Consider the following 26710-nt stretch of genomic DNA (forward strand, 5'->3'; position numbering starts at 1 on the left):
AGAAGGCACCCTGTACCACCGATATTTCTCTTTTCATTTCTCCACCTACCTCATCCTTCTGGCAACTCTTAAATACCCTCTCCTGGAGGTCAGATCTCCCTTTTGATTGGTGTCTGGGTGCAAAATTACCTGATTTAAGAGTATGCCCATCTTGAATTACTGCTTCATATAACAGGACCCATTCTGCAAAAATTGTTCTTGATATGGAGAGGGTTTTCAAGAGGGCAAAGGGATGCAAGAAGAAGAGAAGGGGAAGAAAAGTAAACTAACTTTTCCATTCTTGCATCCACTGGACACATTCCAAACTGTTAAGCAACATACTCTTTTTAAAAAAAAGATTTAGTTTTTTACGCTGCTCAAGCTTCCATTCCCTTCGTTCATCTAATTTTTATTTGAATTAAAAAATACCTATTTAGATACATTTATAGGTGAGTTTAAAATACTAATATATTTTAAAATGTAACATATTTTTACATATTTTAAAAGTTTAGAATATCTTTAAAATGTTTTTCAGAAAGGGAAATAAAAGCGAGTCAGATGTGGTAAAATGCTGTATGAGGGACACTGGGAAATTATGCAAGTGATATCCGTCATTGAATTCCTTCCTATAAGAGTTGCTACTGGTCTGTTTATGTAACACAGTCTTCAAAGACTAAGTATCTGGAGTGTTATGTCAGCTGTTAATTGCAACTTCGGGGTGTTTTCATTCTTGACAGCTGATTTCACATCTCAAGAACAAAGGCCATTAAAATACCAAAAGGCACAGAAAATTCTACACACCAAGAAAATATACTTTGCCTTGTCAGTCATAATAACATTTATTTTTATTGATCTGTTGACTGTTTTTAATAAGTTTGATAGTATTCAGAACTGTAGCTAAAGCAAGTTAACTTTTTAAAACTTCAGCGCAGATTTGAAGAGCTATTTCTTTCTGCATTGGATCCAGTCAGTACAATGGCTTCTTTGTCAAGCAAAAAACCCTAGGAGCTAAAAGTACAAGAAAGGGAAAAATAGAGAAGAAAAAAAAAATCCTTTCTTGACTTTTAGCTTCCTTTTAGCTTTCTTTCTTTTTCTTACTTTATATTTCTTTGTATTCGTTTTTATCTTCCTTTTTAAAAAAAATCTTAAATAAAAATTATATCAAATGAAAAATCTAGGAGCATCATGAGTTGAATAGATATCAAGTAAACCATTTTTGAAACAGTACTTTTTCATTGATTAACCAAAGAAATTAAATAACTGGCAGCCTTGCTCTAGAAATCCCTGTAACGTAACCTCCTTGAAATAGATGTCATCATCAGTGCCAACAGCACCCCCACACTTGCCCATCCAACACCAAGCCTGTCAAAGCACAACTGTCAGAAGATGGTGAAGAAAAGTGCAGAAGCTATTCACAGGGCAGGGTGGATGGGTGGGTTATTGCATTAGGACATGCTTTTTGTTGACAAGCTGGGCGGGTGGGTGTGGCAGCTGTCTCTCTGCTCCCCCCTCTCCTTCCTATATACAGACAGACTCTTTATCTCCTTGCTGGATTTGTACACGCTCTTGCAACATCCTTACTTTGAGTAAATTCAGTAGTTTCTTTTCCCTTCTCATCCTAGCAGGCAACGGACAACAGAGGCGCAGATCCATTCAAGATCTTAGTGTGGCTGGAACAGATTCCAACCAGGTAAATACAAACTGTAGACGATTCATTAAAAATTGCCTGAATTTTATAAATTTAAGGATTGTGTGTCACCCATCAAATTGAATATCTCAACATTGGAATATATAAATATATGTGAGGAGCACTAGGATAATGAATATGTGATACAAATTGTGAAAACTCTTTTTCGTAGCTTTACAGGAAGTCCGCTTAAATTAGCAAAAATATGTATGTAATCATTTTTCTTCCAGCTTGGCTTTTACCAAACTTACAATTCTGTTCATACATGCATTGAAACATACAGGAGTTAGTTCCACATAAATGAGATTTAAAAGACTGAATGATTTACTCAGTGGAAATGCCAAGTACTAATTATGATTATCAAACTGTGTTTTGGACTGCCATTACACTGTGTACTTCTTGGATTCAGTTAAGTTTGGAAAATGAAGTTTTAAGCTTAATTGGTTTAAAATACATTGAAATGTGTTCATTGAGGTTTAGGTCAAGTAAGGATGCTTAGGATTACAACCTTTGTTAATTTACCAGTTGTGTTTCTTTACTGCTAAATACTAAGCATTGATGTGTATTGAAAACTTTACTTGGACAGTTACAGTTAAGGGAAATAAACTGCTAAAAATATTACAAGATGATATTTCTGACATGTATGTGTATATATACCATACACAGAGTATCTCATTTGTATTTAGTTGGTGGTTGAAAGTGAAAGCACTGTGGCAAGAAGGGGAAAAATGCTATTATGAACAGTTTTTCTGTACTTAACTCATGCTTTGAATAACATTTTTAAATGGCATTTTTTAGAGAGTGAATGCGGTATGCATATGCAATTATACATGAATATGACCTTCCTAATTTCAGATCCATGATGATTAAATTGGAGATAGGAGAGTGTCTCTACATATAGTATGCATTTGCACACAAAATCCTGATGTTTGAGCACTCCCTCTAGCAAATCAAGAATTACAATAATTGCAGTAGAAATCAGATTTAACATATAAATTTATAAATAACCATGTAAGCCTTCCAAACAATGTGGCTGCTCTAGTGCTTCAGAAAAAAGTGTTTTATTCATGCTCATGCGTTGTACAAAGCACCGTTTTCACATAGTTTGCACAGCCTGTTACATATTTGTTGAGAAAGTAGCCCTTAAGTTAATCAAAAGCTGTTACAGTTTAGAATGACTGTGGCTGCTGATATTCATAGCCAAAAGCTCCATAGTTCCTTCTGGGCAACAACTCAGATGGCAGAATTTTTTCTGGGAAAAAAAAGACTGATTAGGATAAAAGTAATGCCACTAAGAATGCCTGACCAGTAGAGTTCACCATACTTAGGTAACTGTTGGGTAAATCATTGCCAAGATGACTGTCATGTTGCCTTCTCTGCCATACCATGTTCATTTCAGTGCTTGTTACAGATTTTTTTTCTCAAGGTCTTGTTCCTTTCCTTTATGCGGTGTTAAACAGGTATCAAATCTTAGGGCCAAACAAAACATGATAATAGTCATCCTTTTAATGAGTTAGTGGTAGGAAGCAGGTGCAGTGACCGAAATTGCTACTCCTGAAGGAGCAGGTCCACGATTTGGTGGTCCTCCTAGATTCATGGCTCCTGCTTAAGCAGCAGGTAGAAGCCATGGCTAGGAGGGCCTTTGCCCAGCTTCAGCTGGTGCACCTATTGTGGCTGTACCTGGCTTAGAGGACCTTGCTGCAGGAAGTGATATCCTCATCCTCCTAGACTACTACATTTTAAAAACTACTAAGAAGCTTGAGTTGGTGCAAAATGCAGTGGCCTAGATGTACACTGGCAGTCACTGCTGAGAGCATGTGACACCAGTATTACAGGGCCTGCACTGGTTACCTGTTAGCTTCCAGGATCGATTTAAGTTCTGGTGTTAATCTATAAAGTCCTTACTGCCTTAGCTCCAGGTTATTTACAAGACCATATCTCCCCACTGGAATCAGACCAACCTCTGTGATTAGGAAAGGTAGCTCATTGTTCCTCATTACCAGGAGGTTGGGAGGCCAACACTCAGAGGCATTGTTTTCTGGTGATAGCACCAGCTTTTTGAAATGGCTTCCCACTTGAGGTTAGGTTAGCCCCCACCCTTGCCACCTACTGGAAGAAGCTGAAGACTGAGCTGTTCTAGAGAGCCAGGTGAATGAGTAGTCTATATTTTATACCTGACTGGGGTTATTTTTCATATTTTGTTATTGTGCCCATTTTACTTTTAAGCTTCCAAGAGTCTGATTAGAATGCAACAGGGTGAAACTCTAATAAATCAATAATGAATATATACTCACTGGCAGTGGTATTTAGAGCATGCTGCTTTTGAAGTTGGTATACAACCATCAAGACTAGTAATCGTTGCTAGTTCTTTATGATTTTTTCTAGTCCCCTTTCAAAACTAGTAGCTATCAACATATCTGATGGGAGCAAATTCAAAAGGTTAAGAATTTTTTAAAGTTCTTCATGTACTGGTCCTGAATCTCCCTGCCTTTATTTTCCATGAATAAATATATTTTTAGAATTGCCAGATAAAGAGAGAAAATTCCCGCTATCCACTTCTTCTCCATATATGATTTTATGTATTGTGCCCCTTCTTGCCCAACTTCCTTCTAAACTAAAAAGCACCAGACTGTAATAGAGCTCCTGAATTTGTTCCCCCTCCCCCCATTTATGGTACTTTTTCTAAATATATAAATATATACAGTTTTTAAGATGCAGCAAAGCATAACTGTACTAGGCAAAGGTTCTAAGAGAAGGTCACCCCAAATGTCTGCACTGGACCACAGTTTTGTTTTGCTTTTAGGTGAAGTAAAAATAGCAAAACGTCCTTGAGTGTAATCAATCCACAGAAGAACTTTGTATTTAGAGTATTGTCATTAATTTGTGTTAATGGTAGTTTTTTTTTTTTAATTATTGATACAGGAAAGCAGAAGCAGCAGTAGATCATCTAGTCCTAGTGTGAGAATGATCACTACCTCGGGACCAACCTCAGAAAAGCCAGCTCGTAGTCTACCATGGACACCTGATGATTCTACCGGTAAAACAATTCCTGAGGTTATGGTTGTTTTATCATTTAAGATTTTAAGGAGTTTTGGGTTAACGTGGTAATTTTCATTAACAAGTGAAAATTACACTTTCAGATTTTAACTATGGAGTTGGTGATACGCATTGTGGAGCATCTGCCACAGAGTAGATGAGGATGTTGCTATAGCCACTCCATTTTCATTTGGTTCTTGTATGCTTCACACCCCTGTAAACAGAGTGCAAAAAAGTAATGATAAGTGCCATCATATACTATTTAAGAGTCTGATTGCTGCTCATGGTCATGAAGGCTGATGAGGCAGATGCTGTCAGGGGACTGGCTTGCCTGCCTGCTGGCCTGACCACCTTCAGATGGTGCTGGATCATGGATGGATATTTTAAGAGAACCTGCTGAAGTTATCTCCCAAATGTTGAAGCCAGGAGTGCTAGATGTTTACTTTTTGTTACAAAAAACATTTCAATATACTTGGTAAACTAACATAAAATAAGCAAGCACATTGCTATATGAGTTAAATATATGTATCTTCATTTAAGGCAGACTAAAAAGCAGTGCTCACATAACATTCATGAATTTTTCTGTTTCATAGAAGTGAAATTAGTAAGAAAAGTTACTATTTTATACCCCATGTCTTCTGATAGAAATAACTATATTGAGTTCGATGAAACAAATTACATATAAGCTACTTCAAGCAACTTTCTAATAGTAACAAAACCATTTCAAATAATGTACCCTAATAAAAACTGACCAACATAGAACAGTAGAAGACTGGTGGTAATTATGATAGTACAGACCAGTCATTGGGTAATTAATAAGTTGTAAATGTGATTCAAGAAAAATTGATCATGATATATACATTGTTGTCAAATGCCTTTAAACATAGACAAATACTCCTAGTCCAAAAGCACACCATTGGCATTTGTGGAAGGAGGCATTATAGTGTGGAATTTGGCCCAAAAGAGACTTCAGGGCATAAAGGAGGGTCAAGCAGCTTTTCTGGATTGGGGCCACAGTTTCTTGTTTGGGAAGGTCTGAATTGCACTGACAGGTGGCAGTAATACAGTGATTAAGGTGTTTGGGGTTTTTGTTTTTTTGTTTTTTTTTTGGTATTTTGGGGATTCACATGTCTGCCTGGAATTAATTAATTAATGCTGTGGCAGCCCTTTCCTGGTGCCTGGAGGCAGCTGAGGTCTGGATGGGGAGCAACAGGTTGAAGTTGGCAAGAATTGAAGTCCTGGCAAGACGAAATGGCTATGGATTCGGGGCTCTTTGGTTCCAGAGAATTACCATCTGTGGTCTTGGATGGGGTTGCACTGCCCCAGATGGACCTGTGCGTAACCTGTGGCTTTTCCTGGACTCACAACTCCTGCTCAAAGAGCAGGTGGCAGTTGTGGCCAGGAGAGCCTTTGCATAACAGTCTGTTGTGCACCAGCTATGCCCATTCCTGGACCAACATGCCCTTCTCACAGTCACCCACGCCCTAGTCACCTCCCGTTTGGACTATTGTAATGCGCTGTACATGGGAAGCTTCAGTTGGTTCAAAATGCAGCGACCCACATAGTTTTGCACAAGCCTAGATTTGTGCATGTGTCACCTCTTTTGAGGGAGCTGCATTGGTTGCTGATTTGCTTCTGGATCCAATTCAAGGTGCTGGTTATCACCTTTAAAGCCCTACATGGCTTGGGGACAGGTTATTTGCAGGACCGCCTTTCCCCAGTCACATCCACCCAGCCCACCAGAGCGGGGAGGCAGGCTATGTTGTGGGTCCTTCAGTTAGGGAGGTACATCTAAATTATAGTTACAATAGTAAAAATTAATACAAACTAAAAGAAAGATAGAAAAATAAAAAAAAGAGTAAAAGGTGCAAAGGGGAAAAAGTAGGCAAGATGTAAAGAATAGAAAAAATGGTGGGGGAGTAAGAATATAGGAAGTAAGAAAAAGAAAAGAAATATATAAAGAAGTGATTCCCAACCTATTTATACCACAACAAGTATAAATAATTTTGGTAACTTTTCACCTCCTCTTAAATTACAACAAATGATCTCTTCTTCCCATATCCCATCTCTTATCTATAAACAAATCCATAAAGTCTTGTAATATCAGTCCTGATGTCAGCAAAATTCCATTCAGGGTTACCAGAGATAACAACTTATCTATTTTAACCTTGATCAACTAAACCAACTTTATAGTCCTTCCTTTTATTTCTAACAATCTTAATCTTTAGTCCATTCAAATAATGTCATAGAACTTGATTTCTTTTCATTTCTTCTTTGTCCCTTCTCACAAGATTCTTCAAAGCTTTAACAAGCCTCCTTTGTAAATGTAATATAGAAAAATTATCCAGGTCACTCTCTTGGTTTATTGTTTGTATGTCCCTTTTCATTATTAAAACATCAGCTGGTTTCTTTTGTATGTCCCAGTGTAAAATCTTTTTCCATATCATTCTTGTAGCCTGTCATTTGTAAATCCACTTTCAACTCAGTCTCTGTCTTGTCAGGTAAAACTTATTCTTCTTCCATAACATCTTTTAGACACAGTCTATCTACGGAGGCAGATATCACTGTTGACATTGTTAATATTAATTTCTGCCTACTTTTTTCAAAAATGTCCTTCAGTATTTCCAGTGTTAGAATATTTTGTGCCGTTCTGTAACTGTTAGTCAGGTTTATGTGTTCTTCTCCTTTAATTAATTCCCTCTAGTGTCCAATTTTTAAAATCTTACTATTTTTTTTAAATTCAAAACGAAAGCATTTTCCCATGTGAGGGATTCTTATAATTAATTCCAAAATCTTATTTCAAATTTATCCGGACCCTTAGTCTGTCTGTAGCTTTCTAAAAATGAAAGTTTTAATCGATCTTTTGCTATTTATTTAAAAAAAAAAAGATTAAGTTCTTAAGCCTGTAGTTGAAACTTTCTTTTGTTAAGGACTGAGGGCAAACTCACCCAGTGCTTCCAAACTTGTCAGCCCAAAGGTTTCTAATAGCTGAAAAGTAGTTAATAAGCAATTTCTGAAAATGATCAGAAAAGGAAGTATGTGAACTTAATTCAATATTTTATTATGGTCACAGACCAGAATTACAAATAAAATACAAATTTATACAAATATGGATGAAAATGCATTAAAATAAAATAAAACAAAATATGATAATATTAATGATGGGATCATCAGTGGACAATAAGTCTGCCTAATTTTACAGACAATATAACAAAATTAGGTACATTCAAAGAAACTGAATCATACTGAGCAGATAGCAACAAACATACATAAAAAAGATGAGAATTTCCAGGGTTTTTTATCAAATAGGAGTTAAAATCTCTGGAAGAAACATTAACAATCTCAGATATGCAGATGATACCACCTTGATGGCTGAAAGCGAAGAGGAACTGAGGAGCCTTATGATGAAGGTGAAAGAAGAAAGTGCAAAAGCTGGTTTGCAGCTAAACCTCAAAAAAACCAAGATTATGGCAACCAGCTTGATTGATAACTGGCAAATAGAGGGAGAAAATGTAGAAGCAGTGAAAGACTTTGTATTTCTAGGTGCAAAGATTACTGCAGATGCTGACTGCAGTCAGGAAATCAGAAGACGCTTAATCCTTGGGAGAAGAGCAATGACAAATCTCAATAAAATAGTTAAGAGCAGAGACATCACACTGACAACAAAGGCCCGCATAGTTAAAGCAATGGTGTTCCCTGTAGTAACATATGGCTGCGAGAGCTGGACCATAAGGAAGGCTGAGCGAAGGAAGATCGATGCTTTTGAACTGTGGTGTTGGAGGAAAATTCTGAGAGTGCCTTGGACTGCAAGAAGATCCAACCAGTCCATCCTCCAGGAAATAAAGCCAGACTGCTCACTTGAGGGAATGATATTAAAGGCAAAACTGAAATACTTTGGCCACATAATGAGAAGACAGGACACCCTGGAGAAGATGCTGATGGTAGGGAGAGTGGAAGGCAAAAGGAAGAGGGGCCGACCAAGGGCAAGATGGATGGATGATATTCTAGAGGTGACGGACTCGTCCCTGGGGGAGCTGGGGGTGTTGACGACCGACAGGAAGCTCTGGCGTGGGCTGGTCCATGAAGTCATGAAGAGTCGGAAGCGACTAAACGAATAAACAACAACAAGGAGTTATAAAATGGGTCCATGAATCCTTATAGAAGGTACTTAATGTGCTTTCAAGGGTGCCAACTGCGGTTTGAGCGAAGATGGCTTTCCCTTGTCTCCCAGGGCTCAAAGCCCTCTGTCTTGCAGTCTCCTCACAAGGAGCAACTGTCTGGAGCACTTGTGGGCAATCTCTCCTCTCCTTCATCCAGAGAGGTTCAAGGAACTGGTCTATTCACCAGCTCTTTGTTCTTCACTGCAGTCATCAGCTCTGCTTTCCGCGGAGCCATTTTCAGTCCGCCATTCTTCCTCTGGAAGTCCTAGGAATCACCATTTTGCTGCTGAATTTTGGCAGTCCAGTCTTGGAAACTTCTTGGCCCATAAAATTGGACTGGGAATTGTATGTGAGCTATCGGTTTTCCACTTAGCATATAAGCAACATAGAAACCAGAAAATAGAATCCTGAAAAGTATACAGATTGATAGTCAAGCATTCCTACTTTTTTTAAAAAATTCAGATTTGCCCTTTTATCCCATGTAAACGCCTTTAGGATAAATGCTTGCTTGTTAAACAGCTTTGAAGGGGTACTACAAAATGCAATCGCTGAAAAAATCTGATATCCTCCTTATGGAAACCTCAGATATGGCCTTGCTTTTGACTCTTGCCTGAAGAAACATGCACTACTTAGCAGCATGTACATACACAACACACAGCCTTGCACCTGAAAAGATTCTATTGTTTTGTGCATCAAAAATATTTATTTTCACATTAAATCCACAAAGTGTACATTGCATGTTCAAAGTACATAGAAAAACAAACTCCTTTGAACATATGTCATATGTACGTTGGAATAGAATTAATGTATTATGCCCATTACCAGGATGCATGTTTTATGTGTTTAAAATAAAATATACCTTCTATTAAATGTAGGTAAAAGTGAAAAACAATGCTTATTACCTTATATTTTCCCATTATTTATCTTCTTCAGTTACCATTCTAGCTCTTTATTTTTCTACCATAGCAAATCATCCCCTCCCCTCCCCACAAACCAGGGGAAGTTTCACAGGAACAAGTAAACCATTATAGCAGTTTATGGTGTGTGGAAGTCTACTGGTTTAGCTCTGAAACTTGATCAGGTCTGTTTCTGTCCACTCATCCTCTTGGATGGAGTCTGTTTTACAGACTTTAAGCATCCTATGAGAAAAATGTGAGAGAATGTAATTAATATTCGTTAATTATTTAAATATATGCTTCATGGAAACTATAATCATATTATGCATCTAGTGAGAGCATCTTTGGCGTGATAAAAAATAACATAGAAACACAGTGTACTCATGTAGTACATTCAACATTGCAATGCTTTAGCTATCATACTGTTTTACGTAGTTATCATAACTTAGTTGCTAACAAGCACAAGTTCTTACTGTAGACCTGTGAATGCAGCCTTATACAGTGAGAGGATAAGTAGATGTGCCCAGCATGTTTTTAAACAATTCAGAATATCTGTATTTTTCCAACAGATACCAATGGGTCTGATAACTCCATCCCAATGGCATATCTTACATTAGATCATCAGTTGCAGGTAAATTACTGTGTTACTTCTTTGTCAGATTTCTTCGGATAGTTATATTAGTTTGTATGTGTAATACAAGCCTGATTTGGGGAGGTCAGCATGTTTTTTAAAAAAAATAATGAAGAGCATACTTTTAATTAGTTTGCTTGGCATGAAAGCTAATAATTGACAATGTGATCCCTGTGTTCAGTCAGAATTAGTGACCTGATACAATGAATTGCAGTTTTAATTTAGCACCTCCCGAGATCAGATTTTAACATTCCAACACTCCTACACATTGACACAGTGTGTCTCACATTCTGAACTCAACGCTTAAGAAGTAACATCTGTTAGTTCACTGGCATCTGCATGGTGCTCCATCCCAGGGAAGGAGCAGGGAACCTGTGGGGAGAGCTGTCCATTTAAAACACATTTCTTCAAGAATGACAGGTTCAGGATCGTCTGATATTCTTTGCTTGGGACAGATATTCTTCATTAATAAAGAAATATCTCAGGCTTGCATTTCTGTCACAAGATGTCTTCTGGACAAAGTTTAATTCTCATGCTTCCAAAAGCTGGAATAAATTATTACGGACATATTTTCATGTATTTACATGTTCATATAACAACTGATTCAGTTTTTAACCTGTATGATTTTATTTTCAGCCTCTAGCACCATGTCCAAACTCAAAAGAATCTATGGCTGTGTTCGAACAGCACTGTAAAATGGCACAGGAATATATGAAAGTTCAAACAGAAATTGCATTGCTGCTGCAAAGAAAGTAAGTTTTAAAATGTGTTCAATCATGTAAGTAACTTCCTTCATAAAGTGGGCATAGTACAGTAACTGCAAAGCAGAGCATTTTCATTTCGTAGTAAGATGCACTGTGTCAGCACACCTGAACCACCACTCAGAACAGGTTCAGGAAGGCTGTTCTGTCTCATGTCTGAGATAGTTTCCAGGGTCATAATGAGTCAAGACCCTGGTAGCCTGTATAAGGCTACCTTGACTTGAACATACTGATTACATTATTTGAGTCCCTTGACGTTTATTGGTCACCTAGTGTCAGGGTGGTGTCCTTCATCCCCTAAGGATATTTCTCAATTTCCAGGATAGACTGCCTTTAACCAGGTAGTGATAATCTGTACTTGTAGTTGCATCCTCAATGCCCTGATTATTTATCCCAGCTGGGATTTCTCACATCTTTTGATTTCAGAATCACTATTCCAACTGGCCAGGCAACCTAGTATCCTCCTTTCCTAATTAGGAAGTTCTTTTTACTATTTTCATAACATACAATATGCATTTTCCTCAGTTCTCTTCATTCTCTTTCATCCATCAGTCTTACGCAAAAGAAATTATATTAATGTATTGCCTTATTGTAGCAGAAATGCTTTTGACTCTTGGTGGGGAAAAAAGAGGTCAGCATGCAAATTACTTACAGTAAGTATTTCCCATTGTGTCTTCATAAGTAGGTCCCCAAAAAATACATGGCCCAAGAGGTTCAAGCATTGCCCAGTAAATAACTGGTTTCCTTGGAGTCCTGGAGGAAACTTAGAAAAATAATTCACAGCAGATGTACTAGGAATCTTTGGTCATCTAAAATAGAGGCTTAAAGTGTTTTGAATGCTTACCTCATCTATTAAATGAAGGGACATTTGTGAGGGGAGAAATCAACATGACTCTTGCTTCTGCTATTTTAGCAACCATTCATCTCACCATAGAACATAAGCTATTTTAGGAATGGTGTAAAAATGAATGTGTACCAAAATAATTCTATACATTTAGTTAGGTGTCCTTTTTAGCAGTTTTGTAAAGCTATAGAAAAGTGTTAAAGGCTGATAGGGACATGAATTGCTCACTGATTTAATAGGAACAATATATTATATCTTACGTTCAGCACAATATAATTGTTGTATGTCATTATGTAGAATGAATGTTTCCATTTACCTCAAGATAACATTACTCCCAATAATGCTTTCATCATGTTATGATTTCCCATATTTCCACATCATACATAATTTCACTGTTATATCATGTGACAGTTATTGCTTTCCCCTTGTCTTTCTTCACACCATTGGCCTTTACAGGATGAGTATGGCTGGCTAAAATTGACGGTTGTTAAAAATTTATAGGGTGTTCAATTGCCTAAATGTGTAGGGAGAAGGAGGTTGAATTTTTGCACCTTACTGAGTCTGTGATCCAGCCTATATATAATGCATCTGGTGTTTTTTCTAGCACTGTAATAATGAATCTACCTACCAATGAACTTACATATGAATCTTTGTTAATATGAATTATCTAAGTTAAGTAACCTTCTCATTTAATGTAGGCAAGAACTAATAGCAGAACTGGACCAGGATGAAAAAGACCAGCAAAATACATCACGTCTAGTACAAGAGCATAAAAAGCTTTTAGATGAAAACAAAAGTCTCTCCACCTACTACCAGCAATGCAAAAAACAATTGGAGGTCATCCGAAATCAACAACAAAAACGTCAAGGGACATCATGATTCATGGGACCCCAGATTGACAGTGAAGCACAGGAACTTCTTTTTTTAAAATTATCCCATAATATGCCAACTTCCTTACTGGTGTGTGCTGAATGTGTAGATATACCTGCTGCTCTTCCAAAATCAATGCAGTATGGTTTTCTTTGGGTAAATATTGAGTTGTTTGAGAAAGATAAGAGCAGCTACTGAATAATCAGCAGCACTAACCATGAAGCAAAATGTAATGAACTCTGGCTGTTTGCATGCCCCTTGTGTGATGGCTATCCTACCAAAACTGATTAAGTGGCTGCTATATTGTAAGATCTTTAGGTGTTCATGCAATAGGAGCAGTATAGAATTTTTCTATTTTTAAAATGTTTTTGTTCTACTTTCCTTTTGAACTGTTTGCCAAATCAGTCATTTCCCAGGACTCCAGCTTACATCAAGCTCAAGAGATGATACTGGTTAAACAGTGCATCCTTTTAACTGTGTTGTTGTTCATGGAATTGGCCCCTCTACGTCAAAAGGATTGTTTCTTAGGCATATCTCTTAAGTGTTCTGATGCAGTGGGAGAGACATCAAGCAATCATCCCATTCAGGCCCTCCTGGTCCTTTTATATGATCCCCTCCTTGATTTATTATCATGAGCAACGTTCCAGACCTCTTCATAGCTGTTGACAAGAATAGTAGTTTCATCCTCTTATGCTTTAGAGAAAATCTAAGTGAATTTGCTTGCAAAATACAAGCACTTCTGCTCCATCTTTTGGAAGCAATAATTAGAACCTTGTTGAAAATTAACTTGTGTTAAAAGCATACATTCTGAATTTAGTAAGTTCTCCCCTTTACCTCCTTTTTTTGTTTTATAACAAGGCCCACAATTCAAATGATGATTTCAAGCATGACTCTGTGCCCCAAGTTTCAAAAGTACTGTGGAAAATTACCATATAGGCAAATCAAGACTATGAAACAACAGGTCTAATTAAAAAAAATTATCAAGTAATTAAAAATATAACTGAATCTGTGCTTAGAATTTTTTGATAGAAATACATTAAATTTCATCTTCAGTTGCCAGGGGCAAGCGATTTTTTTGTAGCCAGAGAGGCCACTTTTCCTTTTTTATATATATTTTTCCAGCCTATGAAGACTGGAAGGAACATGGCAATGGTATCACCTGAGGGGGCACAGGTGAAATTTTTGGCCTGGGACTTTTTGGGGGCGAGGGGGAGGAAGATTTAAGGAAAACTGTATTAAATCTAGTGGAACCTTAAATATACTTTTGCTTGTTTTTCATTCCCTCCAAATAGGGAAAAAATCATATAACTAAATTTTTGACAGCACAATCTGGGCTGGGTTTGCCCCTGGTGGGAGTCATAAACTGAAATCTTTATGCTGAAAGGTAGCTATGAGTAACGGAGCTATAGATTTTGTCCTACTTGAAATATGAAACCAAATCCTCTGCCTGTTTCCTTGCAAGTAAGTCCTGTATTCAGCACAGCGTTTTCCCAGGAAGTAAGTATGCAGTTGCAGCCTCAACATGGCAATACATTTCTTAAGCATTTGGAACACCTTATGGTCCTTAATGACTTGAAACTTTACAACAATGATTGCTATTGTTAAACTACCCAAGAGCTTTTTAAATCCTTGGGTTCCAGTTCAGATTTGCTTCATATAAAATTGTCCCTTGTGGAAGCTTCTGAAACAGTTTGCTCTGTGTTACCAATTCTCTCAAGGCATAGAGGAAAACATAAGATGTTTCAAAGCCACATGGTGACCCGTGGTACCCAAGTACTATTTTCATGTAACATCGGCTTCGCAAAACTGGTATGCAGAGAGTTAGAATGTGGCATTCTGCTGTCTACTCAGCAACAAGCACCACTGTGTTTACTAGGCCTTTTTTCCCCAGTAGAAGTTTGTGAGTATAGAATTGAAGCCAGAGCTTTGCTACCTGGCCATGTCTGAACTCAGTAGGACTAATATATGAGTAGGTAAGTACAGAATTACAGCGTATTTTCTCCTTTTCTGTGTTTCTTGATGGTTCTTAAAAATCAAGACCAGCAGAGACAGAGATTGCTGACAAACATCAGAGTTTGTGTTCTGAAAACAGTCTTTTTGACTTCAAAATAAATTTACTCTTGGCAAGTTTTGAGAGTTAAAACCAAAATCATTTTACCTAAATAAAGGAGAGACTTATAATCCCTGAAACCTATGGTAGCTAATTTGATTTGGTAGCTGAAATAGACATTGGTATCAATTTAAGGGTATACATATTTATAGTCATTGGCAGGGAGAAGAACAGTATAGGAATAGCAGAAGTGATGTAAAACACTGCTGTTTACTGCAGTGTCTCTCAGGTTAGCCAAGTGGATGTAGTTGTGATGCTCTGCTTTTCCCATGAGAAAATACATCGTTAAAATTCAAGTCTGGCCTGTTACATCATAGGCTACAATTACAAGTGAAGATCTGGAATAATCCTGTCTACAATGTGCTGTAAATTGGACTATAGTTGTTATATAGAAAAGTGGAAAATTAAGGGTCTACAGTTATCACTTGACCTTAAGAATGAATCTGCACCATTGGTGAGAAGTTACATTCTAGATTTTTAGAAACTGCTATGTGCTGGTAGAACTGAATTGTGGGTTTAAAAGACATAAATGGAATTAATGAGAAGGACAAACACAGACTGAGTTATAGCCTGAGCCAAGATAGGTTGAATTGCTATTTCTCTTTCCTTTTCTCTTAATTGGATTGAAAGGGAGATGATTTTTCTAGATGTTAAGATAAAATTATGGATTCATCAGGTTTTTTTCTAAAAAAATTACATGTTACAGAATATGACTCAAAGCTTCAGAAAGTCAGTCTAAAATGGCCAAAGACAGTTTACCTTGGGGACAATCTGAATACCTAATTGATTTGGCTAAGAAATGTCCTTCAAAAATGGTTGTTTTCCTTTCTGACTTTCCATCTGGATCCCAGTGTTATTCCAGTTTCTTGCATCAATTCCAGTTACACTTCTATAAAGAGAAGAGAGCTTAACATCATTTATGAATGATGCAACAAACTAAAGCAACAATAAAAATCCTTAATATATATTGATCCAGGATCTGTAGCCCATGTAAGTTTGTTTCCAGCTCAGTCATCTAATTCCAAGTCATCTCTCTCTCTCTCTCTCTCTCTCTCTCTCTCTCTCTCTCTCTCTCTCTCTCTCTCTCTCCCTCCCTCCCTCCCTCCCTCCCTCCCTCCCTCCCTCCCTCCCTCCCCTTGGCATATCGGGCAGTAAGGGTTCTCCAACTCTTTCGGTCTTGGGCAAGTGCTTCGGCATCCTTCCATGTGATATTCAGTGCCTTCAGGTCTTGTATTACTGTTCTTCACCATGTTATTCAAGGGCGTCCTTGTCGTTTAACACTGGGGGGGTCCAACTTATTACCACTTTAGGGATCTGGTTGTTCTTCGTGCGAAAGATGTGACCAGCCAGTTGGAGTCTTCCATGTGTGACGATGTTATGAAGTTTACATGAGCCACTCCTTCGGAGCACCTCCTCATTGGTGATGTGGTCAAACTATCTGTCCTATCTTAGAGTGAAGAACCATGCTGAGACAGTATCTTGGTCTCTAGTGTTTATAGAACTACTCTAGTAGACAGAAAATCCTGCCAAACTGAAAGACTGTGGGAAACCCACACAGATAAACCCAAAACTCAAGGCGGGTCTGCTCTGAGTTTCTTTGAAGGAAAGTTCAGAGCCTCTAAACTACGCATGCATTTATTCCTATGGGTAGGGGCCCCCTCCTGCTCACCATCAGTACTCATGACAATATCGGATCTTTAAGATTTGGCGGAGGCATCTCTGTTGGAAGGTGTCAAGCCTCTTGTTGATACTTGCTGATGCCGTCCAAGTCTTGCTGGCATAAGTAGCTGTCGGGATCACAATAGAAGTGAACAGATGGAGTTTAATCTTCAGTGATATGGACGGCAAGGACCAGAATTTATTCATCCTCCAAAAAACGGCTGTCGCCTTCCCAATGCAGCACTTAACGCCCGCCTCTGCATCTCCATTCCTGGTGATCTCACTACCTAGATAGGTGAACCTCTCTACTTCCTCTACTTGCTGCAGTCCAAGTACAGTTCCTCATACTAGGGCTGTGGAGCTCACATGCATAATCTTCGATTTCTTGGTGCTTATCCTGAGGCCGACTTTGTTTGCCTTACCATCCAAGACAGTCATGGCATGTTGTAATTTCAGCTCATCTTCCTCAAACAAGGCTATATCAGTGAAATCCAAGTCGCCAAGGTGACTTTGGTCAGTCCAGTGGACGCCTGTCCCAGTGCATGCTCCAGCTCACTGCATGCTCCAGCTCACTGCAATCAAGGGCCACAAGGAAGAGGAGTGGGGACAAGAAACAACCTTGTCTAACCCCAGTGGTAATCTCAAAAAAGTCCAGATGACCATTCTCAGTCTTAACACAGCAGCTTGATCGTTGGTACAAATTCTTAAAGATGGTAATGAAGACTGCCGGCACGCCATATAGATGCAGGATCTGCCAAAAGGACTCACGATGGATGCTATCAAAAGCTTTTATAAAATCGACAAAGTTGATGGCTAATGGGTGCTGATACTTGATGCACTGTTCTATGATATTCCTCAAGGTAAAGGTTTGCTTGCTGCAGTCATTTATATACAAGTTACACTATAGTTACACTATAATTCATGATTCACAAACCACTGTGACTCTGTTCTCACAACATGGTCAGCCGAAACAATCACATTAAGACCCAATGTGCTGTATGAACCAAGTCATTGTTTTCTAAGCCAGCCCCTACTCACAATTTCTGCATTGTTAATGCACTCAGTGTGCTACATACAGTATGCAAAAATAAAACACATCCTCTTTGCTTAGAGAGAGAGACTATTTTGCTTGAAGATTGCCATAATTAATCCTTGAAAGCTTCAACGGGTGTCAGAACATGGCTGACCTTGTCTGGGTAAGAAGTGAAGCGGACTCATCCCTAGTTAGCACTTGGATGACCAACAGAAAATTCCATGCCTGTAGACTGGACTGGGAAGTTGAAAAGCAACCAGGAAGAAAACAATTGCAAACCACCTCTGTATTTCTGCCAAGATTTATTTATTTAATGTATGGCATACAATGCCAGGAAGTCTACAATGTTTTTACCCAGAGTAGATATTCTGGCATTGGCAGTTGCTAGTTCTTTATTGAACTGGTGCACCACAAGAGGGCAAGCTAGCTTCACACCAGCTGGCCAGCAGCATTCCTAGGGAAGTCAGCTCATCTGGGGCTTTTTCTCCACCAATCCTCCGTTGTTCGCGTCCAGGCAGATCCAGCGCTGGTTCCTGCTCCCACGCAGAGTGCCACCAGCATTCCCCCCCCACCACCAAAATGGGGGTACCTATTTATCTACTCGCAGGTGGTATGCTTTCGAACTGCTAGGTAGGCAGGAGCTAGGGGCGAGATGAGCTCACTTCCGTCACGCGGAGCTGGGCTCGAACTGTTGGAGTGTCAACCATTTCTGGCCAGCAGACTCCAGCGTCATGAAGCCACTGTGCCACCGCGTCCCCTTTCTGCCAAGAAAACTGCATGGACAAATCAATGAAGTCACAAATCAATGCATGGACAAATCAATGAAGGAGTTGAACTTGACTCCAAAAAAAAATTGTATTATATTTAAAATGCACTTCAGGGTATAGTTTATTCATCTGTTTGTTTGTTTTCAATTTGATCTTGGAGAACTCAAAGATTGGGTTTTAAATTTTCTCCCAACTCTCACCCCTAATCTATCAAAAGGACAGCTAGTAAAGCACATGCCAATAAGAAGTAAGATTAAGCAACCTTCGAACCAGGGAAGGGCAACCTCCAGCCCCAAAGATACATGCTCAGCCCCCTTTCTGGAGTGAGGGGTTGCCTCACCTTGAGACAGGAAACATATGCAGTTGAACTGCCACTTAAGATATGTGTAATATAGTTTCATATAACAGACTGCATTCCCCTCAAGAAACGGGAACATTAAAAGCTGGCCTCACCTACACATGTGACAGACCATCACTTTGCATCATGGCCTCTCCCAAGGTGAACCTCAGGCTGCTCTCAAATGTTAATTACGACTTTCTATCCACTGGAAATGTGCCCATCACTGAGATTGGTATCAGTAGTGCTAGTACAGCTCTCCAAAATGCAGATTAACATTTCTAGCAGTTGTATGTTAGTGGCTTAAAAAAGAAAAATCTTTAAGACGGATTTTAATCTTGAAGGTCAATCAACATCATATTGGTGCCCATGGTCTGAAGTTAACTGTACATGCTTGGCTGTAAGGCTTGATTCCTTTTGTTTGTTTGTTTTACAGATCTAAACAGACATTGTAATGGCAATGCCTTGTTGTATGCAAAATGGATGAACAATTCCTGTTGCATGATAACTTGGCAGCTGCCTAACATCTCCACTTTCTTCTTGACCTGTCCTCAAAGAGGTATCCATGAAATTACTCTTACTACTATGAAAACAGTAATGTACAGCTTTGAGAAGATGGTAGATCCATGGATGATTTAATTTAGATCTGATTTCAGTGCTCCACATTAGCTACATCCAATCAGTCACTACATGGAGGTAGTGCAGCAATCCATCAACTCCCAAGAATTCCCCAGCCAGCATGCTGGGGAAGTCCACAGATCTTCAAATTGCCAAGGTGGAGAAACACTGGTTTGGAGGTTGACAGTAAAATCTTGAATTCCAGCACTTATCAGGAACCTTTTCTGAGGACATCCATTGCACTAATCGATTCAAGGAGTTTGTACTTTATTTGTTTGATAATCTTTTCCAACGAATTGCATTTTTTACGTTGCTGACTAGAAAAGTTATTGCCAATGTTTGGAAGTAAGTGCTGCCCCTCCCCCAAACAAAATAAAGAAGTATGAAAAATCCAAGGATCATAAAAGCACAAAGAAATATTTAAAAAGGGAGGGGGGATGGGAATATCAATTGCTTTATTATAATTATCATTTAAAATATTATACCTGAGGGAGTGAAACAGAAGGCAATTGTACAATTTTTAAACTTTTAAGTGAATGGCAAGTTTTATAGCTGAGTTGTTGTTTTTTTTAAGTTTTTTTTTTCCTTTTCATTTTTCTCTTTCACATGTTTCGTTTTAAGGACCTTTTCTGATGTTAAGGCCTTGATTTTTAATGTTACGTATGGATTTACAGATCTGAACCCAAGCAGAACCAATGATTCTTTTGTATTGCAATTTGAGAGCCAATATTACTTGCCAAGTGTTAATAGCTAGTAGTTATCTGATGAATGGCTGGGATATTTAATGTTCTACAGAGAATATCTCGCAATGTACCTTATACATATGGTGTAGATTATTTAAGTGTACATCTTCAGCACTTTGCATATATATGTCTCTAGATTAAGAGGAAATAGTCTCCTGCTCTCCCTCTCTCTCTTTTTCCTTGGCCAGTATAAAGTCCCATTGGTTATTGTCAGCAGCGGTGATAGAAGTCTAGAATTTAACATTGGAACATCTGGATAAGTTAAAAGATGAACATTCTCTCCCATAACTCTTAATGTCCAAAAAAAACTTGGAAAAGGCAAATTCCAAATTGACTTACAAATACAAAAAAGTAGGAATAATGTGCCACGGTCATAAAAGAAAGCTCCAATCCACCTTGGAGTTTTATGCACTTCTACCCTCTGACCTCCAGACTCAGAGACAAATTTGGCCTTTGGCATGGCAGGATAATTCTCCAAAATGTGGGCATGATCACAATTAGAATGAGGTCAGAAAAAATGGTTTTAGTTCATTAGAAATGTTGACAGGATTAATGCCCAAATGGCAATAGGGTGGCAACTTTTGGAGGGTCTCTGAGGGCAAAAGTGAACTTTTGGAGGGTGCTGAATGTGACATTCAAGCCTTAGATTATGCACTTCTGCTCTAAATGGGTGGTGGACTCCATGCATAATAAAGTCATGTGGTTAATTTCCCAACCGTGTCCAATGGGAAGAAAGAGACATATACAGATGAACAGAAACAGAAAACAATTGAGTGACTGATGTGTTTATCTTTTTAAGACAAAAAGTGTTGCGTTATGGTGATCTACTCCCAAATATCTCATAACGGCAAGAAATTATACAGTGGTGTCTTGCTGCATGAAATATCCCTACATATTTTGCTGATCTGTAGTTCCAGTTACCATCAGGAGTGCTGAAGCTGTAGTTCAGCAATGTATAGAATGGAGGGGTGTAGATGAAAGGATTGTGCACAAAATAAGATCAGAGAGATTTACACTTTAAGCTCAGAAGAAAAGAAACCCATTCTCACATAATTTTCTGAGCTGGCTGTGTTGCAACGGCGTATAACTGGAAGCAGCTCAAGGGTTTTGTTCTGACCAGATTTTCAGATCACAAATGTTTTGAGTTTGGAGCATCTGACACATCTTGTTTCAAATCAAAACTGCCTCTTTTGAGGTTGCTTCATATATTCCAAAATAGTCAGAATGATGATAGTCAAAATGGCCAAGTTTTATGATGAAGTCAGAACAAGATGACATGTTTTCTTCTGCCCTGGAAACAAATCTCTTGTGCATCTACCTCTTGTGTCAGATTCAGAACACTCAAAACAGTTGTTTTAAGGTCAAAACATCTTGCACACCTCTAATGGAGTGCTACTGGTTACTCCTGGTTCTTCAACTAATAATGGAAGCAAATAAATCAATGCATATATCGAATAGTTCTAGATTTCAGGTAAAGGTAGAGGTTTCCCTTGACATTAAGTCCAGTCGTGTCCAACTCTAGGGGGCGGTGCTCATCTCCGTTTCAAAGCCAAAGAGCTGGCATTTGTCCGTAGACACTTCCGTGGTCATGTGGCTGGCATGACTAAACGGAACACTGTTACCTGCCTGCCAAAGCAGTACCTATTAATCTACTCACATTTGCATGTTTTTGAACTGCTAGGTTGGCATGTTAGTTGCCTACTATTGATCCAAAAGCACATTCTTGATATGCAATTTCTTTTTCCAAGATTGATGACTAGCTGAGGCCTTTGCAGATTATCACTTATTTGCCTGGATCTCATGAGTTGAGTTTAACTAACAGAATCTTCCATTCACACATAAAGAAGAAACTGCTTTCATTGGCTATCCCTGTACCTACTTCTGTGAAACTGATATGACATCTCTCTGGGGCATTCTGAGGTACTAAAATGGCAATTAGGCCCAGCCATTCATTTCTGAGGATGGCAGGACAGAACTTTTAAGAGTATGATAGGGATGGAGCAGGGAGTATACTAAGCAAGCCTAAGCCTTTTTGCCATTCCTCTAATATACACTGAGTTTCAAATTAATGCTCACTATAGAAGTGAATGGGGAGAGATAACAGGAGTTTGCCAAGGATGTTCAACAGGAAAAAGGGAAGCAGTGTGTTGTGTGTGTATTACTGTATATGCTGAGCTATGAGGAGTGAAAAAGTCATATCTTGCAGATTGCAAGGGGTCATATTACAAGGGGTACATATGTCCTGAGAGCAGCTGATGGCTCAAGTTGGATTATTGAGTAACTGAGTAAGCAGAGGCTTTATGAGAAATATAAGGCACCCACATTTCAGGGAGTTAGCTGATTGAGAAAGTGAAGAGGGAGAATGAGCAGGTCAAACAAAGGAGATCTTTTTAAGAGAAACTAACAGTGGAAATAATTCTCCATAAAGAAGAAAATCAAACAGGAGCAGGCCTAGTGGATAAATGTAAGCGAACTACAAATAGTTTTCAGACTTTTGCAGTTGAAACAGATTCTGAGGTTCAGAAGAAGAAAGTGGGAGATGTATGGGTTCTAAATGGAAAAAAGGGTGCAACTGTAACTAATAAGGCTGAAGAGTCATGACTGTTGGTGATTCACTTTGTTGTTTTTTATTCATTCAGTCAGTCGCTTCTGATTCTTCATGACTTCATGGACCAGCCCACGCCAGAGCTTCCTGTCGTTGCCACCCCCATCTCCCCCAAGGTCGAGTCCGTCACCTCTAGAATATCATCCATCCATCTTGCCTTTGGTCGGCCCCTCTTCCCTTTGCTTTCCACTTTCCCTGGGATCAGCATTTTCTCCAGGGTATCCTGTCTTCTCATTATGTGGCCAAAGTACTTCAGTTTTGCCTTTAATATCATTCCCTCAAGTGAGCAGTCTGGCTTTATTTCCTGGAGTATGGACTGGTTTGATCTTCTTGCAGTCCAAGGCACTCTCAGAATTTTCCTCCAACACCACAGTTCAAAAGCATCGATCTTCCTTCACTCAGCCTTCCTTATGGTCCAGCTCTCGCAGCCATATATTACTACAGGGAATACCATTGCTTTAACTACGTGGACCTTTGTTGTCAGTGTGATGTCTCTGCTCTTAACTATTTTATGGAGATTTGTCATTGCTCTCCTCCCAAGAATTAAACATCTTCTGATTTCCTGGGTGCAGTCAGCATCTGCAGTAATCTTTGTGCCTAGAAATACAAAGTCTGCCACTGCTTCTACATTTTCTCCCTCTATTTGCCAGTTATCAATCAAGCTGGTTGCCATAATCTTGGGTTTTTTTGAGGTTTAACTGCAAGCCAGCTTCTGCACTTTCTTCTTTCACCTTTGTCATAAGGCTCCTCAGTTCCTCCTCGCTTTCAGCCATCAAAGTGGTATCATCTGTATATCTGAGATTGTTAATGTTTCTTCCAGCAATTTTAACTCCAGCCTTGGATTCATCCAGCCCAGCACATCACATGATGTGTTCTGCATACAAGTTGAATAGGTAGGGTGAGAATATACAACCCTGCCGCACTCCTTTCCTGATCTTAAACCAGTCCATTGTTCTGTGGTCTGTTCTTACTCCTGCTACAGATTCCTCAGGAGGCAGACAAGATGACTTGGTATCCCCATGCCACCAAGAACTTGCCACAGTTTGTTATGGTCCACACAGTCAAAGGCTTTAGAATAGTCAATAAAACAGAAATAGATGTTTTTCTGAAACTCCCTGGCTTTTTCCATTATCTGGCAAATATTGGCTATTTGGTCCCTAGCTCCTCTGCCTTTTCTAAACCCAAATTGTACATCTGGCAATTCTCACTCCATGAATTGCTGGAGTCTACCTTGCAGGATCTTGAACATTACTTTACTGGCATGTGAAATAAGTGCCACTGTTTGATAGTTTGAATGTTCTTTAGTATTTCCCTTTTTTGGTGTGGGGATATAAGTTGATTTTTTCCAATCGGATGGCCATTCTTGTGTTTTCCAAATTTGCTGGCCTATGGCATGCATTACCTTGACAGCATCATCTTGCAAGATTTTGTACAGTTCAGCTGGGATGCCATCGTCTCCTGCTGCCTTGTTATTAGCAATGCTTCTTAAGGCCCAGTCAACCTCACTCTTCAGGATGTCTGGCTCTAGCTCCCTGACCACACCGTCAAAGCTATCCCCGATATTGTTATCCTTCCTATACAGATCTTCCGTATATTCTGCCACCTTTTCTTGATCTCTTCTTCTGTTAGGTCCTCGTCATCTTTGTTTTTGATCATACCCATTTTTGCCTGGAATTTACCTCTGATGTTTCTAATTTTCTTGAAGAGGTCTCTTATCTATTGTCTTCTTCCACTTCCGTGCATTGCTTGTTTAAAAATAATTCCTTATCTGTTTTGGCTAATCTCTGGAATTTTGCATTTAATTGGGCGTATCTCCCCCTATTACTGTTGCTTTTTGCTTTCCTTCTTTCTCTGGCTACTTCTAGTGTCTCAGCAGACAGCCATTTTGCCTTCTTGGTTTTCTCTTTCTTTGGGATGTATTTTGTTGCCGCCTCCTGAACAATGTTGCAAACTTCTGTCCAGAGTTCTTCTGGGACCCTGTCTACTAAGTCCAGTCCCTTAAATCGATTCTTCACCTCCACTGCATATTCCTTAGGAATATTAGTGAGCTCATATCTAGCTGATCTGTGGGTCTTCCCTAATCTCTTGAGTCTGATCCTAAATTGTGCAATAAAAAGTTCATGATCTGAACTACAGTCAGCTCCAGGTCTTGTTTTTACCTACTGTATAGATGTCCACTACCTTTGGCTGCAAAGGATGTAGTCAATCTGATTTCGGTGTTGTCCATCTGGGGAAGTCCATGTATAAAGCCGCCTCTTAGGTTGTTGGAAGAGAGTGTTCGTTATGCAGAGTGAGTTGTCTTGGCAAAATTCTATCAGCCTATGTCCTGCTTCGTTTTGTTCTTCCAGGCCATGCTTACCTGTAATTCCAGGTGTCATTTGACTGCCCACCTTAGCATTCCAGTCTCCCGTGATGAAAATAACATCTCTTTTAGGTGTATTATTCAGTAGGTGCTGCAGATCCTCATAGAACTGCTCTACTTCAGCTTCTTCAGCCTCTGTGGTTGGGGCATATATTTGGATCACTGTGATGTTAGATGGCTGGTCCTGAATTTGAATTGAGATCATTCTATTGTGTTTTTTTTTTGTATTGTATCCAAGCACTGCTTCAGCCACTTTACTATTAATTATGAAGGCTACTCCATTTCTTCTGTGGTCCCCTTGTCCACAGTAGTAGATCTGGTGGTCATCTGATGTGAAGTGGCCCATTCCAGTCCATTTCAGTTCACTTACACCCAAAATGTCAGACATTTAATTTAATTTAAAGATAAACATTTAATTTGATTAGACATTTAATTTGATAGACATTAATCAAAATGTCTATCTTTAATCATGATTCACTACAATGAGGAATTAAAAATATGTATTTACTAACTGGATTCATTGGCTGATCCAGAAGCAAGGATCAGTGATATGACAGAACAGCTTCTAAGATTTAATCAAGTTCCTTGACAATTATCTCTTTCTGCTAATATATGTGGGGACTAATGATAGTGCAAAAACAGTTGCATCCATATTGCTTTAGACTTTCACATTTGGGAAGAAAACTCAAGAGCCTGGAGAGTCTACTTGTTCATCCTTGTTGTCCATGGAATAGGACTGAAAATGGAAAGAAGAATATAATAAGAATACACTGATGACTGAATGGTGTCAACAGGATAAATTTGGTTTCTGGGATTGTAGTCTGAGTTATCAGGTTGATAGTACAAGATGTTTGCATCTCACAAGGATTGGTAAAAATATGTTTGGCCAAAGAAAGGTGCTTTTGACTAAGAGGACTTTAAACTGAATCCTGTGGTGGCTAGAAATGTAAACTCTCAAGTAAGAACTTCAAATAAAGACAAATGCATCGTAGATAGTGAGAATATTGCTGAAAAGGAGCTGCTTAAATCACTGAATGAAGAATCAGAAAGAACATTGGCTCACAAAGCTCATGGCCTTCATTGCCTATGCGCTAATTCTCAGAATGTGAGAAGTAAACAAGATGAATTTGAGTTCTTAACCCAGAAAAGCAAAAATAAGTCACTAGGTATAGGGGAGACCTAGTGGGATGACTTCTATGACTGGAATATAGCAATTGAAGAATACCATGCAGTCACTAGAAACAGAAGCAATAGAAGGGGGGGAGAAGTTACACTGCCTGTTTAAAATACCAATTCTGGCTCAGAAATCGAAATGAATGAATTTGAAATTGCTATAGAGTGAATCTGGGATAAAATAAGTGGAGGAAAAGATAAAAGCAAAATAATTGTTGCCATCTACTATTTCCTGCCCAACCGAAGAGAATTATCTGCTAAAACTCCCATCCTCCTCCATTCATGCTACGGCCAGGACCACATTCCCTTTTAGACTGTTCAGCAGGAGCAGGTCCAAGATGCTCTTGAGCTTGTTGGCATATGACACTCAGCTAATCATTATCAGGAAAAGCAGTCTAGACACTATAGCTCATGATAACCTTCAGTTTAAAAGAATTAT

General features: G+C 38.9%; 1 protein-coding gene across 4 annotated transcripts in view; it reads left to right on the top strand.

Annotated features, from left to right (window-relative positions):
• Nucleotides 1-13680, top strand: part of MAP3K7 (mitogen-activated protein kinase kinase kinase 7) — a 40794-nt gene extending 27114 nt beyond the window's left edge. For 2 of the 4 annotated variants that reach the window (XM_063312058.1, XM_063312037.1), the window contains 5 exons: nucleotides 1605-1669; nucleotides 4589-4703; nucleotides 10328-10389; nucleotides 11026-11141; nucleotides 12693-13680. In XM_063312058.1, the coding sequence (XP_063168128.1) occupies nucleotides 1605-1669; nucleotides 4589-4703; nucleotides 10328-10389; nucleotides 11026-11141; nucleotides 12693-12873 (539 nt within the window). In that variant the 3' untranslated portion in view covers nucleotides 12874-13680. Of the gene's footprint in view, nucleotides 1-1601; nucleotides 1670-4588; nucleotides 4704-10327; nucleotides 10390-11025; nucleotides 11142-12692 lie in introns of all 4 variants that reach the window. The other 2 variants (XM_063312049.1, XM_063312029.1) reach the window with 1 other exon arrangement.
• The last annotated feature ends 13030 nt before the right edge of the window (nucleotides 13681-26710 follow it).

The sequence above is a fragment of the Candoia aspera genome, chromosome 1, assembly GCF_035149785.1.
Source record: "Candoia aspera isolate rCanAsp1 chromosome 1, rCanAsp1.hap2, whole genome shotgun sequence".
In the NCBI taxonomy this organism is placed as follows: Eukaryota; Metazoa; Chordata; class Lepidosauria; order Squamata; family Boidae; genus Candoia; species Candoia aspera.